Source organism: Sus scrofa, chromosome 14 (assembly GCF_000003025.6).
Source record: "Sus scrofa isolate TJ Tabasco breed Duroc chromosome 14, Sscrofa11.1, whole genome shotgun sequence".
NCBI lineage: Eukaryota > Metazoa > Chordata > Mammalia > Artiodactyla > Suidae > Sus > Sus scrofa.
In genome coordinates, this window is record NC_010456.5 from 50,444,158 (window position 1) to 50,464,954 (window position 20,797).

General features: G+C 49.4%; 1 protein-coding gene across 5 annotated transcripts in view; it reads right to left on the reverse strand.

The window, feature by feature from the left end:
* Positions 1-20,797, reverse strand: part of PI4KA (phosphatidylinositol 4-kinase alpha) — a 101,568-nt gene that overhangs the window by 53,742 nt on the left and 27,029 nt on the right. For 4 of the 5 annotated variants that reach the window (XM_001929569.6, XM_021073459.1, XM_021073461.1 and 1 more), the window contains exons 3-15: positions 18,557-18,650; positions 13,685-13,773; positions 10,179-10,251; positions 9,430-9,689; positions 8,931-8,997; positions 7,679-7,827; positions 6,577-6,642; positions 5,320-5,416; positions 3,417-3,608; positions 2,970-3,070; positions 2,284-2,413; positions 1,084-1,216; positions 48-143 (exon numbers count right to left, since the gene is read on the reverse strand). In XM_001929569.6, the coding sequence (XP_001929604.6) occupies positions 48-143; positions 1,084-1,216; positions 2,284-2,413; positions 2,970-3,070; positions 3,417-3,608; positions 5,320-5,416; positions 6,577-6,642; positions 7,679-7,827; positions 8,931-8,997; positions 9,430-9,689; positions 10,179-10,251; positions 13,685-13,773; positions 18,557-18,650 (1,547 nt within the window). The remainder of the gene's footprint in view (positions 1-47; positions 144-1,083; positions 1,217-2,283; positions 2,414-2,969; positions 3,071-3,416; positions 3,609-5,319; positions 5,417-6,576; positions 6,643-7,678; positions 7,828-8,930; positions 8,998-9,429; positions 9,690-10,178; positions 10,252-13,684; positions 13,774-18,556; positions 18,651-20,797) is intronic. The other variant, XM_013983179.2, reaches the window with a different exon arrangement.

A 20,797-nucleotide genomic window follows, 5' to 3' on the forward strand; every position in this document is an offset into this window, starting at 1 on the left:
AGAACTTGCTGTCCCCACACCCCCCTGTCCCCTGGGACGGGACGCACTTGTCGTTCTCCTGGGAGATGTAGAGCCGGTTCGAGAGGCTGGCCAGGAAGGCCTCCACAATCACTGCGTCCACCGTCAGGCCAGCTTTCAGGCACCTGAGCCAGGAGGAAATCCATGCTGTTAGGCATCCCAACAACCATGTGAGTGTTCTCTGCTTGGTTTATAGTTTTTCCTGTCTCAGGTCTGCAGGGTTTCAGGCACTGCTCTGAATATTCTTCCCAGAAATCTGAATGAATGTCACTACGCAGAATAAATAAAAGATCCGCTGTAGGTTCTGCCCACTTAAATATCTCAGTCAGAAATAATAACTTCATTATTTTGCCCAGAACAGTTTCCTTCAGAATGTCATACTCAAACTCGTTCCAATGTAAAATCCCCCATTCCTTAACAAAAGTCACATAACTAACTGACTCAAAAGACAAATGGCCCCAAGGTGACTGAAGGAATATTAAAATGGCATTCCAATGTTTTAACAATTTGGAGAAATACCAATGTTCTAGAGAAAAGGGGAGATCTATAAGAGCCCTGGAGAACACGAAGTCTTGCAGGCCTCTCTCACTCCCTCTCCTTGGCTCCTGGGCCTCAGAGCCAGAGGGTCCGACAGGGGGGCCAGGCTATATCTCAATATGGCCTCTGCAACCAGGGGACCAGGATTCGGGGAGACACAGTTCCAGCAAATCAGAATGTACTCAACTTCCCAGTTTGGAGAGCAAGAGCTCATCCAGCGGGAACCTGTGTAAAAGGGACACTTGGCATGCAAAGCCTTACCCGTGCAAAATATTACACAGAAAAGAAGAAAAAACCTGACAAGTAGTTACTCTGAATAAGGGGCTGATGGATAATTCTTTTCTTTCTATACACGACAGGTTTCCTTTGTTTTTTTATGGTATTTATGATCAGGAAAAGAAAGGAAGGAAGTCTTATTTTTCAAAAGCATGTACCAGTCTCTTTTTAGACCCCATGCAGGTTTAGAAGACCTGGTGATAAGCTTTGCTGAATTTCGAGCATTTCGAGAGCCCTCTGCCGCGGCCCCACCTGCAGATGTTGTCAATGGCAATGTCCCGCAGCTGCTCGTACATGGAGGGCTGGCCCTTCTTTCCTGATAGGACGTTCAGGGTTGACTCGGAATGCTCATTCGTTACGCTGATTTTTATATCATTGCCAGCAACTGAATGTAAGAATGCACATGTATATCTGGTTAAGCCTATCACTTTCCATGCCCTTGACTAAAATTCAGAAAGAAAATAACAATGTTGATCATTTTTCACTATAAAAGCAATCACTCTAAAAAGATTTCATTGGAGTTCCCGTCGTGGCTCAGTGGTTAACGAATCCGACTAGGAACCATGAGGTTGCGGGTTCGATCCCTGGCCTTGCTCAGTGGGTTAAGGATCCAGCATTGCTGTGAGCTGTGGTGTAGGTTGCAGATGCGGCTCAGATCCCACGTTGTTGTGGCTCTGGCGTAGGCTGGTGGCTGCAGCTCTGATTCGACCCCTAGCCTGGGAATCTCCATATGCTGCGGGAATGGCCCTAGAAAAGGCAAAAATACAAAAAAAAAAAAAAAAAAAATTCACCAAGCACTTCAGAACCCAAAGTGCCCGAGAACAGAAAAGATGAAACAAATGTTTTAATCCAAAGGAAGAACAACACTTAAGTTACAAAGTAATGAATACATAAAACCCCAATTTCTCAAGAAATGGTTCAAAAGTTAAGGAACAGCCCCAGGAGTGAGGCAAAGTCACATCCGAGGGAATCGAGGAAGCCAGGGAGGGTTGAGGGAGCAGGGGGGCCAGGGCACCAGGGCCCCAGCCCCTCCTCTGTGAGTCTGGGTCTCTCCAACTGAAGGGAGAGGGTAAATGCACCTGTCCTGGCAGGACCGTGGGCAGCCTGGTGGTATTACACCAGCGCCTGAGACCACAGCAAATATTTAAGTGCCATCAGGCAGTGCAGGTCACCAGCTGTTCTCTAGGCCCCCTTCCTAGCCTGAGGGAACAGAGTTCCAGTCCCAGCATCTGGACAGGTGGGACTCTCTGCAGGCTGTACCGGTGAGAGGAGGTGCCAGAAAGAGCGGGGTGGGAGCCTGAGACGGGGACACGGAGGGAGGCCTAGTGTTCCAGGGGGTTTGCAGGGAGAATCACAGAGGAGGGGGCAGAGGAGGAGGGGGCAAAGGAGCGAGCGCAGGGCGGGTGGCACATAGCTCAGCCATGCGTCTCGGCCCCAGAAGCGACCTGTTACCTGTGTGGTACTGACTGTGGCACTTGTAGAGCTTCACTAGCACGGGGGACGGGACCACCAAGAAGTCTCGCAGGGACGGTGTCACTGAGTGCACCACCACCGGGAACCTCTCACACAAGCGGCCCAGACCCTGCAATGCATGAGGACTGTCAGGCGCCAAGTCCAAGGCCAAAGCTCCCGGGGCTACCTGGCCAAGGGCAAAAAGGCAGGATGGGGATCCCCCTCCACCCATGAGGAGACTTGCTGAGAGAAAGAAGTGTGCCCATCTCTTCTGGAAGCAAATTAGCAGAGGAAGAGCACAAAACATTACTTATAAATAACATGGAGTCACTGGGGTAAAAGTCTTGGCAAAAGGGAGCTGGCAGATGTCAGGAGACATTTTCCTGCTTGTCCACAGGCTCGTGGTTGTGGGCTCAAGCCACAGCCCACCCCTCCATGGGCCTGAGAATACCCGCAGACACAGGGCAGCCCCACAAAGCAGGACCTACCTGGCCCGCTCACAGAAGGCCCAACTCAGCATTGGCAGTGCCCTCGGCCCCTCACCCCCGTCTCAATGTGAACTTGTCCACAGCAGGCTCTAATTCAAGTTCCTACAGGCAGCAGCGCAGACCCCCCCTGCTGGCACCAACACAGCCTGGATGTGAAAGGAAGGCCCTGCTGGCACTCCAGCCCTGAATGGGACCAACCTGCAGACAGCAGATGAGCAGAGGCAAGTGTGCAATGATGACCTTGCTGGACGTCTTGGACTGCAGCTTCTCAGACAGCTTGATGCACAGATTTTCTGCACCTAGTTCAGAACCAGAGGAGGCTGTGAACCTTGAGCAAAAGCCAGCACTTGCTAAGACTCGCTCAGCAGTTCCTATGTAATGAAACTATGCCCCTGAGACACGTTCTCTGCAGGGCTCACTGACTCTGTGAGCAGTGACCCTTGGCAGTGTTTGGAGGCAGGCGTCCCAACTCCTCTCTTGCTTCTATAACACTATTCTGCAGGGTGGGGCTATCACCCCTGCCAGTCCCCGGCCCATCCCACATCCCCCGTGACCCCTCTCCTGGACCAGCACCCTCTCCTCCAGCCCTGACCTCCCTCCTCCCTGAGGGCCATGGAGGCAATGGGAGGCACAGCAAGCTCTCACCCTGCTCGTCCTTCACGGCCCACACCATGAGGTCCACACAGGCAGCGCTGGCCTGGCAGCGCAGTTTCAGGGGGCTCAGCTCACTGTGGCTGCGGTCGGCGTCGTGTAGGATCTTCTGCAGCTCTCCCTGGCTGCTGTTGAACTGCTCCAGCACGAAGTCGTGGACCTCTTTCACGAAGGAGGGAGGCAGGTCTGCAGGAGTGAGAGCAAGCAGGCATCATGGCCACAGGCACTGGCCAACACCCAGGAAGAGGGCCTTGTGACTGGCTACCAAGCTCCCAGGTACCCACTGGGGAGAGCTTGGACAGGCGGGCATGGCTGCCCCTGCACACCTGTCACTCAGAGGAAATGGTCATTACCCAGCAAAGTGAGAGCCCTACTTTGTTTTAAGCCATCACTGTACTCAAATCTGACTATGAGAGACACATAAACTGGGCCGTGTCATCACTGGAACCAGTCTAATTAAGGAGGAACAGCGTTCCCATTGTGGCGCAGCAGAAACGAATCCAACTGGGAACCATGAGGTTGTGGGTTCAATCCCTGGCCTTGCTCAGTGGGTTAAGGATCCAGCATTGCCGTGAGCTGTGGTGTAGGTTGCGGACGCGGCTGGGATCCTGCATTGTTGTGGTATAGACTGGCAGCAACAAATCCGATTGACCCCTAGCCTGGGAACCTCCTTATGCTGTGGGTGTGGCCCTCAGAAATAGACCAAAAAAAAAAAAAAAAAAAAGGAAGAGCACTTCTGTGGTGTTTTTCTAAAAAGGTAGTCAGTTATCAGATGAGGGCAAAGCTGGATATGGCCCAAGGGAGGACCCCCCTGCCATGGGTAAGCACCCAGGCCTCGAAGCCTTTCCAAGCTCCCACCCTGGGGCCTGGGCAATGTAGGAGAACTGCATGACACAGACTGGCCAGGAAGCCAGCAGTGCCTGCTGCCCTCCGGGAATCCCACCTCATGGGGGCCCTGACCAGACTCAGTTTCTGAGAGTGCTAGGACTTGGACTGGGATGATGACCAAGGAGACTATGGAACATTCCCAGGACCCACATGGTCATCAAAACCTTCATTCATGAGTTCCTGCTATGGCTCAGCAGTAACAAACCTGACTAGTATCCACAAGGACAAGGGTTTTTTGTTTTTGCTTTTTAGGGCCGCACTCATGGCATATGGAGGTTCCTAGGCTAGGGGCTGAATCAGAGCTGCAGCTGCTGGCCTATGTCACAGCCACAAAAACTCATGATCCAAGCTGAGTCTGTAACCCACACTACAGCTCACAGAAATGCTGGATCCTTAACCCACTGAGTAAGGCCAGGGATCAAACCTGCACCCTCCTGAATGCTAGTCAGATTTGTTAACTGCTGAGCCATGAGAGGAACTCCAAGGACGAGGCTTTGATCCCTGGCCTCGCTCAGTCGGTTAAGGATCTGGTGTTGCCATGAGCTGTGGTGTAGGCCAGCAGCTGCAGCTCCAATTTGACCCCTAAAGGCTGGGAACTTATATATGCCATGAGAGCGTCCCTAAAAAGACACAAAAAAAAGACAAAGAAAAAGAAAACAAACAAGAAAACATGCGTTCATGAAGAGCACCCAGCAAACTAAGGGAAGAGCCTCAGAAAAAGTGCTTAAAACACACAAGAGAGCCTGGCAGGAACTGCTAACTCCGAGTACACCTGCTTCCTGACAGGTTATCTCTCGGTGACGAGATCACAAGTACCTCCTTCTCTCAAGGGCAGATGTGTGAAGCTGCTCATGTGCCCAGTGACCAAGACAACACCACATCGAGATCAGACCTCAGCTGTGGAAACACCCAAGAGGCCACTCGGACGCCACTCCCAGGGGTGCAGGTCCTCGGGTAGGTGTCTGGCTTGCTCCTCCCCAGGAACGCACTGCCCCCTGGGTCCGCTCACCTTTCATGTAGTGTAGAGTGTCCCGCAGCATCTTGAACATGGCCACGTAGAGCGGGTCACTGCAGGTGCTATAGTAGAGGTCAGCACTGGGGTTGGCCTGCGGGCAGAGACGCGTGAGCCCACAGCCCTTCCCCCGCCTCTCCCAGTGCCAGATAGGCCTTCGGGGGAGCAGTCCTTGGGCCCTGGAGGAGGAGCCACCTCCTCTGGCTAAAAGCTCACCCCCTCTGGCCATCCTGGAACATGAGGGCCACAAGACCAAGTTTTACCCTGTCTTCTTGGTGGGAAATAGACATGCAGCCAGGGTGCCTTCAGATGCAGCTATGTTTTCTAAATAAAATTCACTTTAAACTTTCTTTAGCACTCTTACCTAAAATGCAGTGCTTTCCTTCCAGGGAAAAAATTCACACAAAGTCTAAGGAGTTAGTAAGATGCAGTTAACCCCCCACCGGGTGCCTGTGCTACCAGTGCTAGTGGAATGGAAAGGCACGGTATACAATCATTCCAAGACAGGTAAACACAGAGAGGGACGAGGAGGCAAATCTGTCACGGGATCAGAGGTAGGAGGGCCTGGGAAGTGCCAGAGCATGTGCAGGGCAGGATGTAACCTGTGGCACAGGAACCCTCCTGGGTCCCTCATGGCTCCCTCCCCACATCTAAGGAGACCAATGGGTGCTGCGGATTTAGTAAGTGGGTGAGGGAGAGAAGGCAGGGCTTAGCAAGATCTGAGCCTGAACACACACAGCAGTCATCAGCCTGGCCAGCTGCAACCTCTCAGATCCTGACACTCAAAAGGGGACCGACCCAAATGTTCCCAGTGTTTCTCCAAACAACAACATTTCAGGATTTTATAAACAATGCTGCAGGCCTTGGCTGCAAACACGTTAAAGACAAAGTAGCCCAGGTATAGCCCTCGCACACTCACAAGCCAGGCCAGCCTGTGCCCAGTGAGGAGGAGAGGCTGCCAGCCTGAGCAGCAGCCTGCAGGCACCAAAGGAACAAGTGAGGGCCAGAGAGGGGCCAGGACAGGGCCCAGCGCCTACACCAACCAGGGGGTCGGGAATCAGGCAGTCCCCCAAGCCTCTGTCTTCCACTTGCAAAGTGGGCATGCTGACCACTGCTCAGAGGCACTGGCAGTGGCATTTTAAAGAAGCCAGGCACAGAGTGAGCCCGAGGAGGCTGGGCACTGCCCTTTGGGACTGAGGACATTCACAGAGGGCGCACGGGGGACCCCTCCTCACAGCCCTGAGGGGGACATACCTCCATGACGCTGGCAACAACTGCATCCAAGGATTTAAGGACAGGCTCCTCAACAATTTTTTTCACCTGCGAGGGAAATGGGAGCTCGTGAGCCCCCGTAAGCCAGGGAGAGATGGTAACACAGTTCTTCCTGCTCAAGAGTGAACTGCACTGATAGTAAAACCACGGACACCCTCATAGGGATGAGAGGGAAATGCCAGACCAACACATGCAGTGCTGGAGCTCTGTGGCTCCAACACAGTGTCCTTAGTTCTGCCATCACCTAGATCATCTTTTCTGACCCTAGATGGCAGTGAAATCAACAAAGAAAAGTGACCAACTCCCTCAAATCTGGGGATACGAGATTTCCACTTCCAGGAGGTGAAAGCATTCAGACTCCAGACAGACCAACTTTTTACCCAAGCCCCTCTGGGCAGGGCAGATGCCTTCACAGCCCATCCTTGGGTGCCACCAGAAACCTCCCTCCTCCCCGGCTGGTGAGCTGGCTCTTCCAAAGCTGCAAGGAATGCAAACTGCAGTGCACTTTAAAGTTCCCACAGAAGCAACGACTCCCACCAGTTCTCTGGACCAGACTCAGCACAGGAGTGACCTGTTTTCTCCACTGCAGAACCACCTGATAAAACTGCCCCCATGGCAGTACTTTAGGAAGGTTATGATCAAAATGATAGACAAGGGTAAACAGCAAGCCAGGAGAAGAAATTAAAAACAATTTACCTTGGAAACTTAAAATACACTGGAAAAAAAATTCCCCTAAAGGACTCAAAACATCTCGTCTTCAATTGGAATTTCTGACTTGATACTAAACAGGCTGGCTAAGAAGGTACAGCCACCTTTCTGCTGGGACACGATGGTGATGTACGCTGGGGGAGTTTCAGAGGAATTCACCCCAGCCCCTCCTACCACACCAAGGCTGGGGGTCCCCACATGGTGACTCCATGGATGTCAACTCCTTCCTTCTTTAATCTGAAAACTAACTCTTCTGCTGTGCTGTGAAAGACTGAAAGATTCCTAGTTGTCCTTTGAAAAATCACAGGCTGACAGCACCAGCAATTTTAGCAGCTGATACACAGATGGTCTCTTTGTCCCTCAACGCCCTACTTACCAAGTTCAAGAGTTCTCGGAGCATTTCCAGGGGAATACTGAACTCTCTGCAGGTGGTGCCATTGAACAGCGGAGAAATGGAGAAGCTGGAACTGACAGTGGAAAAGTAATAATCGGGCTCAGGGGCACTCCCATCAGGCAAGTAGGAGGCTGCCGGGGGAACCAGAAAGTCAGAACCAATGGAAGCATCAACTTTGCTTTCGCTTATGCTCCAATGATATTTTTAAACTTGGAAGTAAAGGCTAATATGATCTAGCAATCCCACTTCTGGGCATCTATCCAGACAAAACTCTAATTCAAAAAGATACATGCAACCCAATATTTACTGCCTCACTATTTACAACAGCTAAGACATGTAAACAGCCTAAGTATCCACTGACAGAGGAGTGCATAAAGAAGATGTGGTACACGTATATAATGGAATACTACTCAGCCATTAAAAAAGAATGAAATAATGCCATTTACAGTTACATGGATGGACCTGGACCTAAGATTATCTTTTCTTTTTCTTTCCTTTTTTTTTTTTTTAGGGCTGCGCCTGCAGCACATAGATGTTCCCAGGCAGGGGTCAAATCAGAGCTATAGCTGCTGGCCTACACCACAGCCACAGCAACATGGGATCCGAGCTGCATCTGCAACCTATACCACAGCTCACGGCAATGCCGGATCCCCATCCCACTGATCGAGGGCAGGAATTGAACCCGAATCCTCATGGATCCTAGTCGGATTCATTTCTGCTGCGCCACAAACGGAACTCCATCTAGAGATTATCATACTAAGTGAAATAAGCCAGACAGAGAAAGACAAATATGTAAGATATCACTTATATATGGAATCTAAAATAGGACACGAAGTTTTTTACAGAACAGAAATAGCACCCTAAACACAAAAACTATTACTCATCGTTATCATTACTTTCTTTAATATTATCTATGGACTTAATGACCTTAAAAAAAAGAAACAAGAGGACCTACCACTAGTATTTCCTCTGAGAACCAGTGCTTTCACAGGTTATTGTACTAAAGTTCTGATGGCAGGCACCTGGGGCCTATATGTTATTTTCTCCACTTTTCTATTTGAAATATTTTTAAATTAAGTTTTAAGAAGTTTAATGGAAAATAGGAAATAAGTGGCTTCGAGAAGCCTCAAACCCAAGAGGCATGAGAGCAGTCTGAGCCCCCACACCACAAGAGTCCCTGGGAACCTGCCAGCAGCCGCAAGGTCCACACTTTCCGCAGAAAGATGAAGCCCACCTTCAAAGTAGTGAAAAGCAGATCCTCCAGGGGAGCTGGGAGGGGGCATTCCACGTTCAGGGCTGACCTGGAAACACAACCACATCACAGATCAGAAAGGCCAGGCAGGAGTTCCCTGGTAGCAGAGTGGGTTAACGACCGTGTTGTCACTGCAGCAGCTTGGATCACTGCAGTGGCACGGGTCTGACCCCTGGTCCGGGTACTTCGACATGCCATAGGTGTGGCCAAAAAAAAAAAAAAAAAATTCCAGTGTCTAGCCATATAGTATATAGTGGATCACTGAACAACGTATTCTGTGTTTGCTGGCTCCAGCTTGCTCCAGGAGTCAATTACACAGTTCCTATGGGCACCAAGGCTGTCTCCAACTCCAAAGAGGGCTGGCACCCGACAGTGAGGAGATACCACTTCATGCCCAGGGAAACCTCGGGATTAAAGAGAACTAGAAGGAGCACCTCTTGCTCCCTGAGTTCCCTGGGGCTACCAGCACAGCTCTGCCCACCTGTGAGATGCTGGACACGCTGCTGGTCTTCCTCTTGAGGGTGCCCTCCTGGCACACTGTCAGCAGGTTGCTGGGGAGGATGGAGCGGAAGTCGTTGAAGGACCGTCTCCTCACACCTTCCAGCTCCTCGGGGACTCGGAGGGAGTAAGGAGGGACTTTCGGAAAGAGCTTGGAGAGGAGAGACTCTTCTGTGTTGCTGTACCGCCCGAAGGCCCTCGAGATTCCTATCAGGCATGGGATTGCGTACTTGCACAGGTATTCTGTAAGACAAAGGGGGACCTCACGTTTCATGCCCCCACCAACAAATCTAAGGGCCCCAATATGCCACACAACAGGCCAGCTTCAAGTGCTACCTGCCTGTATTTCCAAGCTGTACTCAACAACAGCTGTGGACATTGTCCATCCCACAGGGCTGCTCTGTGTGGCAACCACTCCTGGCACATCCAAAATTGATCACTAAGTCACCTAAACAGGCTCCTTGACAGTACTGCACAGTGCACTTATTCCTTCTGGGAGCATGCTGGCAGGCTTGCAGCACAGGAAAAATGACCTGCAGATATGTTCCACGTAGTGAAACTGAGCCTGGAAGGATAAAGTGGCCCAGCATTCAGGGAGCAAAGCTATGCCTATGACCTTGTGTGGCCTCTCAGGCAAGAGGCAACCAAGGCTTCAATCCACCAGCTACACAGGTCGCAAAGAACAGAAAAGCCAAGGAAAGGAGACCATTAAAAAAAAAAAAAAAATTATACCTTTTTCTTGAATCTCCAAGGCCTGGCACATTCCCAAAAGGACATGCAAAACCTGCAAAAGTGCCTCTAAAATCTGTAAACAGAAGAAAGAGAACACACAAACTTAAACACAAAATCAGATAAACACCAGAGAGTTAATTCAGAACTAGTAGGAGCCTTAGATACTCTTGTCCAGCTTCATCTGACACACAGCTGGACGCTCGATGTGGACGCTCAACCGAGGTGCTGGGCAGTGGCCCTCCCAGGGAAAGCATCACCCCCTCTGGCTGGCCCAGGGTCCTCTGACCTGGGCCACTCCTTCCTCCATCTCTGGAAACAGGAGAGAGGCCCCCAACCCCTTTTCATGGCTCATCCTGGTTCCTTCCATCAGTCCCTTATGATTCAAGTCCTTGCCAATGGCCTCTGATCTCACTGTGGTCCAGTCAGAAACCCTCTGTGGCTGTTCACACCACTGACCCAGGGATGCTGGGAGTCACCCCCAATGGCCACCAAACTCACATACTCCAGACGTCCATGACATTGTCAGACATGACCTGAGCTTTCCACCAGCCCTTCATGTGGCTGGATGAACTCACAGGTAAAGAAAATACTCGCACACGCTGCCCTAAGCTGTAACCCCTCTACCTGTGGGGTTGGGGTTTTGCCTGTCACTGAGCCCTACACAAGCTCCTAGCCTTGGCTTTAGTTTATACTGTGGGTCCTCAATTCCCAGCTTGGCACTATCAGCAGACAAGGTTAACTGGCTTTCCAGATCTTCGCTCATGATCCTGGCTGGTCCTGGCAGTTCCCAGTCTACTGCAGTAGGCGGCGACCGGAGGCCCTGCCAAGTGCCCTTGGGGTGGTCCTTCAGGTGGCTCTGTAAACCTTCCCACTGTTTTGGCCTTTGGCCCACAGCACAGACCCAGGATGTCAGGAGAGCTGTTTGTCCAGGGCTCTGATGAAGATTGGCCAGACAAAACCCATCTTGTTTCCCTCGTTACCAGTCTTCGGGAATCCAGGCAGAAAAACAAAGTTGGTCTGAGATGACCTGTTCATCATCAAGCCAACTGTCTCATGTTTTGCTACTGCTAAATGATGCTGAGTAAGTAAAAGCTTGAGAAGTGGTACTCGCATTTATTAAAGTTATGCCACCACCTTCTGTGATGACCTCTCTATTTTGGCAAGCATTATTGATAGAAAAGCCCATTAGCTTTTTATTTTTATTTTTATTTTTTTTATTTTTTTTTGTCTTTTGTCTTTTTGTTGTTGTTGTTGTTGTTGTTGTTGCTATTTCTTGGGCCGCTCCCGCGGCATATGGAGGTTCCCAGGCCAGGGGTTGAATCGGAGCTGTAGCCACCGCCTACGCCAGAGCCACCGCAACGCGGGATCCGAGCCGCGTCTGCAACCTACACCACAGCTCACGGCAACGCCGGATCGTCAACCCACTGAGCAAGGGCAGGGACCGAACCCGCAACCTCATGGTTCCTAGAAGGATTCGTTAACCACTGCACCACGACGGGAACTCCGGATTAGCTTTTTAAATAATAATTATATGTGATTCTAGAGTATCTAGTGATCCTTAGCCAACCTACAACAAAATAAAGAACCTACAGTAGGAGTTCCCATTATGGCTCAGCGGTATAGTATCCATGAGGATTCGGGTTTGATTCCTTGCCTCAATCAATGGGTTAAGGATCTGGCGCTGCCATGAGCTGTGGTGGAGGTCACAGAGGCAGCTCAGATCCTGCGTTGCTGTGGCTTCGGCGTAGACTGGCAGCTACAGCTCCAATTCAACCCCTAGCCTGGGAACTTCCACATGCCTTTGGTGCGGCCCTTAAAAAAAAAAAGAACCAATACTAAAAAGGAGGGTGGAAACTAATGTAATGGCAGAAATAGTGACAACAGAATATACAGTTCAATATTAAGGAAAGATTTTAAAAATTAAAAAAAAGATTCAGGAGCTCAAAGAACATATGCAGCTGGAACATTTAGAATGTAGGCAAGCATCCAGCCATTCCTCAGCAGGATCAGAGGTTAGAAGCATATGAAAACTGATTCTCAAAACAAGAAATCTGGTTAAGAAAAAGTTTATGTTATGATTGTATTCCTTGTTTAAAAGGAGTTCCCGTAATGGTGCAATGGAAATGAATCCGACTAGGAACCATGAGGTTGTGGGTTCAATCCCTGGCCTCCATCAACGGGTTAAGGATCCGGCATTGTCGTGAGCTGTGGTGTAGGGCGCAGATTCGGCTCACATCTGCCATTGATGTGGCTGTGGTGTAGGCTGGTAGCTATAGCTCCAATTAGACCCCTAGCCTGGGAACCTCCATATGCTGTGGGTGTGGCCCTAAAAAGATGAAGAAAAAGAAAGAAGTATGAAATACATTTAAGTAGCATTTCCAACAAATTAACTAAAACTAAAAAAAAACTGTAGCACTTAGAGGAATAGCTCCAGCTTTCTAGAAAATTCTCTTCTATGGAGTTCCCGTCATGGCGCAGTGGTTAACGAATCCGACTAGGAACCATGAGGTTGCGGGTTCGGTCCCTGCCCTTGCTCAGTGGGTTAACGATCCGGCGTTGCCGTGAGCTGTGGTGTAGGTTGCAGACGCGGCTCGGATCCTGCGTTGCTGTGGCTCTGGCGTAGGCCGGTGGGCTACAGCTCCGATTCAACCCCTAGCCTGGGAACCTCCATATGCCGCGGGAGCGGCCCAAGAAATAGCAACAACAACGACAAAAGACAAAAAAAAAAAAAAAAAAAAAAAAAAAAAGAAAATTCTCTTCTCTGAACAACTTCAATCCCCAACATGAAGGCAGATGAGCTGCATCCATGCAGCTGAGGAAAGCTGACTAAGATCCAGAGGGCAGTGGGTGACTAAGCGCTGTGAGCAGGAATATTTCTTGGGTGTGTTATTAAGAGTATTAGGAAATACAGGGAGTTCCCGTCGTGGCGCAGTGGTTAACGAATCCGTCTAGGAACCATGAGGTTGCGGGTTCGGTCCCTGCCCTTGCTCAGTGGGTTCACGATCCGGCGTTGCCGTGAGCTGTGGTGTAGACTGCAGACGTGGCTCGGATCCCGCGTTGCGGTGGCTCTGGCGTAGGCTAGTGGCTACAGCTCGGATTCGACCCCTAGCCTGGGAACCTCCATATGCCGTGGGAGCGGCCCCAAAGAAAAACCAAAAAAAAAAAAAAAAAAGGAAATACAGGAGTTCCTGCTGTGGTGCAACAGGATCAGTGGGGTCTTGGGAGCGCTGGGACACAGGTTCAATCCCCAGCCTGGCACAGTGGGTTAAGGATCTGGAGTTGCCACAGCTGCAGCTTAGGCTGTGACCATGGCTCGGATCTGATCCCTGGGGCCTGGGAACTCCATATGCTGAGGGGCGCCCAACAAAAAGAAGGAAGAAAAGAAAAAAAAAAAAGATGAAATTCATCAACGTAAACAACCACTTCTTTCTTTTTTAAGTCCTGTATCATTTTGGCATTCTCAGGTCTTACAGAAATGCACATTGATTGATTCACCACACACTTACCTCATCCCTAAGGGAAGGGTCCCTATAAGCCACATCAGACAGCAAAGTTACCAGGCAGAAGCTGAAGCTCTCAGCAACTGGGAGGGAGCCTGGAAGCAGAAAGACAGGACTCAGATCATCACTGTGAGATGTGGGCCACACCAACTGAACACCCAGCCCAGCTGTTCCCTCTACACGGCCAGCCAAGGACCAGCTTAGAATGGAGGCGGCCCTCATCAGGATGAGCTGCAAAAGAACTGATATGGGCCTGATGTGCTCGCTGAGAAACACCCTTACCTTTCTTTTAATAAAATCTTTGGTTCAGTAAACTTTAAATGTTTCCTGAGCTAACATGTAGTCTGAGATTATAGAGCCTCTCAGTCTGACAGATTCCATGTTCTATTCCTGATCTAAATAAAAGAGAAAAGTCAAAAACAAAAAGACAACTTACAGAATGGGAGAAAATAGTTTCAAATGATGCAACTAACAAGGGCTTAATCTCTAGAATATACAAGCAACTTATACAACTCAACAGCAAAAAAGCCAATCACCCAATGGAAAAATGGGCAAAAGACCTGAATAGACATTTCTCCAAAGATGATATACAGATGGCCAGCAAACACATGAAAAAATGCTCAACATCGCTGATTATAAGAGAAATGCAAATCAAAACTACCATGAGATACCATCTCACACCAGTCAGAATGGCCATCATTAATAAGTCCACAAATAACAAGTGCTGGAGGGGTTGTGGAGAAAAGGGAACCCTCCTGCACTGTTGGTGGGAATGTAAACTGGTAGAGCCACTATGGAGAACAGTTTGGAGATACCTTAGAAATCTATACATAAAACTTCTATATGGCCCCGCAATCCCACTCTTGGGCATATATCCAGACAAAACTCTACTTAAAAGAGACACATGCACCCACATGTTCATTGCAGCACTATTTACAATAGCCAGGACATGGAAACAAACCCAAATGCCCATCAACAGATGATTGGATTAGGAAGATGTGGTGTATATACACAATGGAATACTACTCAGCCATAAAAAAAGAATGACATAATGCCATTTGCAGCAACATGGATGGAACTAGAGACTCCCCCCCAGCACTTGTGAAAAGAGTCAGAAAGACAAAGACAAATACCATATGATATCACTTATAACTGGAATCTAACATCCAGCACAAATGAACATCTCCACAGAAAAGAAAATCATGGACTTGGAGAATAGACTTGTGGCTGCCCGACAGGAGAGGGAGGGAGTGGGAGGGATCGGGAGCTTGGGGTTATCAGATACAACTTAGAATAGATTTACAAGGAGATCCTGCTGAGTAGCATTGAGAACTATGTCTAGATACTCATATTGCAACAGAACAAAGGTAGGGGAAAAAATGCATACAGGTAAGAATAACTTGATCCCCATGCTGTACAGCAGGAAAAAAAACCCAAAAAAAAAAAAAAAAGTCAGTCTTTTATATATACATACATATATATTTTTTTTGGGGGGGGCGCTTTTTAGAGTTGCACCCATGGCATATGGAAGTTCTAGGCTAGGGGTCAAATCGGAACTGTAGCCACTGGCCTACACCATAGCCACAGCAACGTGGGATCTGAGCCATGTCTGCAACCTACATCACAACTCATGACAATGCTGGATAGTTAACCCATTGAGTGAGGCCAGAAATTGAACCCACGTCCTCATGGATACTAGTCAGGTTTGTTACTGCTGAGCCACAATGGGAACTCCTACAATGTATTTTTTTTTTAAGCGTAGGTGGAGTGTCACTGAATCATGAACCCGATGTTGGAGTTTCCTGGTGTCAGAGTGGGTTAAGAATCTGGCATTGTCACTGCTGTGGCTCAGGTTCTTTTTTTTATTTTGTCTTTTCAGGGCCACACCCTGGGCATATGGAGGTTCCCAGTCTAGGGGTTAAATCAGAACTGTAGCCATTGGCCTATGCCCCAGCCACAGCCATGCTAGATCCAAGCTGTGCCTGCGACCTACACCACAGCTCACAGCAACACCAGATCCTTAACCCACTGAGCAAGGCCAGGGATCGAACCTGCTTCCTCATGGATGCTAGTCAGATTTGTTTCCACAGAGCCATGATGGGAACTCCATGGCTCAGGTTCTTGATGAGAGGATGGGAGATGTTTCACGGAGGCAAAATGTCAATACCAACTACTACCACTTTATTTTTGTTTTATTTTATTGTTTTTGTCTTTTTAGGGCCGTACCCGCAGCATATGGAGGTTCCCAGGATAGGGGTTGAATAAGAGCTGCAGCCGCTGGCCTACACCACAGCCACAGCAACGAGGGATCCAAGCTGTATCTTCGACCTACACCACAGCTCACCACAACACTGGATCCTTAACCCACTGATCGAGACCAGGGATCACACCCATGTCCCCACGGTTGCCAATTGGGTTCGTTAACTACTGAGTCACGACAGGAACTCCAATTACTACCACTTTAAATTGAAGTAAAGTTTGTATTTTCTTAGATAAATGGAGAAAATCCTAAGAGCATCCAGAGATGTGCTATGTTCCTTGTACGTTTTTGAGCCCCTTTTTTTTTTTTTTTTTTTGTCTTTTTGTCTTTTTGTTGTTGTTGTTGTTGCTATTTCTTGGGCCGCTCCTGCGGCATATGGAGGTTCCCAAGCCAGGGGTTGAATCGGAGCTGTAGCCACCGGCCTACACCAGAGCCACCGCAACGCGGGATCCGAGCCGTGTCTGCAACCTACACCACAGCTCACGGCAACGCCGGATCGTCAACCCACTGAGCAAGGGCAGGGACCGAACCCGCAACCTCATGGTTCCTAGTCAGATTCGTTAACCACTGCGCCACGATGGGAACTCCCTTGAGCCCCTTTCTGACTGACCCTCCTGGGAGGGAGGTTCCCAGGAGCAGGGCCTTGAGGTCAGAAAGGGAGCACGGCACTCAGCAGACCAAGAGCAAAGCAGCAACTGTACCCATGTGCCCCTGTGTGCCTGCTTGTGCCCCATGTGCCTCCAGGAACTGAGAACTGCTGCTGTGGGGCCTTCACTACTAACTACTTAATCAGTCTAGAGCCTGAACACTGACACCAGGACACAGCACGTGGCAGGTGACCAGGGAGGCCCACTTCCACACCTGTGACTCTCAGAGGCAGCTCTGGGTCCTCCTCAAACTGCAGTGTGGCCAGAACCTCCAGGAAGGCAAGTTGGACAGCAGTCTGCCTGCTTCCCGCCCCAGAACTGCTAACTCGGTAGTTCCAGTGTGGGCTGTGACTTGTCTTCCAACGGGCTCCCAGGGGACGCCGAAGCTGTAGGTCCAGGGACAGCCCTTTAAAGCACTACTGTTCTGGAGTTCCCATCATGGCACAGAGGTTAACGAATCCGACTAGGAACCATGAGGTTGTGGGTTCGATCCCTGGTCTTGCTCAGTGGGTTAAGGATCTGGCGTTGTCATGAGCTGTGGTGTAGGTTGCAGATGCAGCTCAGATCCTGCGTTGCTGTGGCTCTGGCATAGGCCAGTGGCTACAGCTCCGATTAGACCCCTAGCCTGGGAACCTCCATATGCCGAATGAGCGGCTCAAGAAAAGGCAAAAAAGACTAAATAAATGAATAAATAAATAAAGCACTACCGCTCTGAAGCATGAAAGCGGAAGTGATGCTGCCATAGTAGAGTGAAATATCACCTCACAATGGGAAATGTATACATCTCTAACAATGTCTGAATAACATTAAACTTTCTTTCTAGTAAGTCTATGTCTATAGAAGTGATATTTGTTCTGAAATAAAGCAATCAACATCTTCCAGTGTGCTACTTCTTCCAAAGCAGAGAACAGTGGTGAACATAGGTGTCTGACTTCTCAGCAATGCTCTATTTAATTTGTAGTCCTTCACATTCCAGGATACATTCATGATTTGGGGGTCTGCCAGTTTTAGGCACAGTAAGACACCAGAAATAATGAAAAACCAAAAAGGTCAAGAGCAACACCGCCAGGCATAACCAAGATATTCACAAGAACAGCAAAATCTCCAGCAGACTGATCCCACCTAACAAAGCCAGGCCACCAACAAAAAGGACAAGGGCCTTCTTTGCAGGCACTAACCCTCTGCTAGATCCAAGTGGGGGTGGCTCAGGCCTCAGAGAGAGAGAGATTACAAGGAAACTTCAGTCCCATGGGTCATGAACTCTGAAATGTTAGAGATTTCCAAGCTGATTTGGCGGCTTTGGGAAGTCATGAGCATTCTGAGCATCTAGCACAATGCCTGGCATATAGTGGACTTCTGTAAATATTTTGGACGGGAAAGGAGGAAGAAGGCAAGGAGGGAGGGGGGAAGGATGGTGGAGGAGCAGAGAGAAAAAGATTATCTAACTTTCTCTTTGATCTTCTAGAGAGATCAACATCAAATACAAGTTAAAAAGCAATACACCTTAATTTACTCCATTTCTAAAGATGCAGAATTCAACTGAAACCCAGCAATATCAAGGAAGGGGTACACCTATGTACGGTGAACTCGTGGTTGAGATCTGAATACCCATCTCACCACCCTTCCTTGTTGAGATGGAAAAGTGCCCTCACTGAGGTCTGAGCCCATCTACCCAGGGGAATAGGCCAGTTCAGTGACAGCAGCAGACCTAATTCTGGCCAGAGAAACGTGAACCAAGCCTTCTGGGAGTCCTAGTGTTCCTGCTTAGCCGTGCCCACCCCACCCTGGGCTCTGGTCTATAGCGAAGAAGCACAGCCCATGCTGCTGCAGGCACGCAGCTATCCCACAGCTGGGAGCAGAACCAGCTAGAAGCTTCCTAACTGCTGCATCAATGCAGTGAAACACTTGATCCTTCACAGACAGTAAACAGTCGTGCTTCCCAGCATTCCACAAAACATTAAGCAAAATTACCTCTGCCTTTCCGAGCTGTGCTTTCTTCCACCCAGTACACTTTCGGAAGACCTTTAAGAAGTCGAAGAAGGTAAGGAACCACCGAATCTTTGTGCTAAAAAAAGATAAGATTATGTTTAATTAAAGACACAACTGGTAGCTTTTTAGTATAGACTGAGCCCAAAGCAAAGCACACCCGTAGTCTAATCATCTCAGAAAAGTGGGCTAGTCTGGAGGCTGTCTGACAGGAAGTCTAACACCAGCCCTTTTGCTGCTCAGTGTCCAGTCTGGCGCAGGCCTCTGGAAGAAGGCATTTATGTGCACACTCAAAGCTGCACCTTGAGAGGTGTGCAAGGTCCCCAAACCCAAACCTGGGCCTTGGGACCAGAGCCTCTGGATTGGAGAGAAGCTCACAGCCATGGGCTTCCAACCTGGTGATGCTTCTGCTGTTCATGGCCTTTGTGTTCTTTCCTCCTGAAAAACTTTTCACTTCGTATTTCCTTCTGCTCCCTTCAGATGGAGTATCAGACTTCACAGCCATGCTTAGCAATGGAAAAACTACTTCCATCTAGTTTCCACCTAGCCAGTTAGCACATGACCCATAACCACCCCCCACTGGCTTATATAGCTGCCCCTGTGAAAGTCAGGATGCGTGCTCTCTGGAGTTCCCATTGTGGCTCAGCAGGTTAAGAATCCGATATAGGTTCCGTGAGGATGCAGGTTCGATCCCTGGCCTTGCTCAGTGGGTTAAGGATCCTGTGCTGCTGTGAGCTGTGATGTAGATCGCAGACACGGCTCTGATTTGACCCCTAGCCTGGGAACTTCCAAATGTCACAGACAGAGCCCCAAAAATAAAAATAATAAAGAGCTTAGGATATGTGCACTCCAAAGAAGGTGGCACTATCTAACGATCCAAAATGCTGGGAAACCTGTGGTTTTGAAAACATGGTTACAAATTCCACGACCCTCCTATCACTGAAAGGTGGTCAAATTCCTGTCCCCCAGAGAATGGGCTGCCTCAGTGATGTGCTGTGAGCAGAGTGTCACTCCTACGCATCCAAGGGCTCCACATCGAAAAACACAAAGAGCTGACAGTCGCACACCAATTTATACCAAAGACCTGGCATCCTCAGATTTGGTATCTGCTGAGCGTTCTGGACCCACCCTCCACCCCCTCCACTGAATCTGCTGGACGACTGTACATGGAAGGTGGACTAAGCGAGCTGGCTTCCCAGGCTAGGCAGGAGACAGCACTGCAGCTTCCACCGGCTCTTTCTCCAGACTCTTGCTCTTGGAACTCAGAACCCCCAGATGACAGCAGATGGACCAGGTGTTGGACACTTCTGAGCTCTGTCTAAATTGCAGATTCATAAACAAAAAACCTCCCCCCCGCCGGAAAAACAAAACAAAACAAAACATTGTATTAAGACACTAGGTTCGGTTTGTTTTTGTTTGTTTTGGCCACACAGGCAGCATGCAGAAAGTTCCCAGGCCAGGGATTGAGCCTGCACCACAGCAGCAACCTGAGCCACAGTACTGACAATGCCAGATTCTTAACCCTCTGTTGCCAAAGGGAATTCCTCAGACAGTTTTTAATGCCACAGAAGTAACCAAAATAAAGAGAGAAATTTCTTTAGTGAAAACAAAACCATTTTCCCTCTACAACAACTGCCCAGGAAACTGGTGCACTAAGACACACAAAACCCCAAACGGCCTGCACTGCAAGGTCCTGTAAAGGGAACGGCCCAGGGGCTCCCCACACACCCCACTGCAGTGTGACCAACGCATGTGGCAAGTAAACCGCCTTAGCTACTCTGGCCACAGCTGCTGCCAGGATAGCCCATTGACTGGATACAAAAGAGGCCAGAGCCAGAACCCTCCCCAGATGGAGGAAAGGAACACACACTCCAGGGGTACAAGAGAGCTGGCCCCTGGGCTTGGGGGCTGGAGGCACTCAGGGCCCCCTCTCTGTGAACCCCTCAGGCCCCCAGAAGCACAGGTAGGCTGTGAAGTGCACAGGACAGCCACTGCGACCGCTGCCATCCTCACCGGTGACTCAAATTACATAAAAAACAACTCATACTCAACTTCCTTGCCATCTAAAAAGTCTAAAAGGGAGTTCCCATTGTGGCTCAGTGGTAATGACCCTACTAGTATCTGTGAGGACTCGGGTTCGCTCAGGTTCCCTGGCGTCGCTCAATGAGTTAAGGATCTGGTGTTGCCATAGGCTGCAGTGTAAGTCACAGACACAGCTCAGATCCT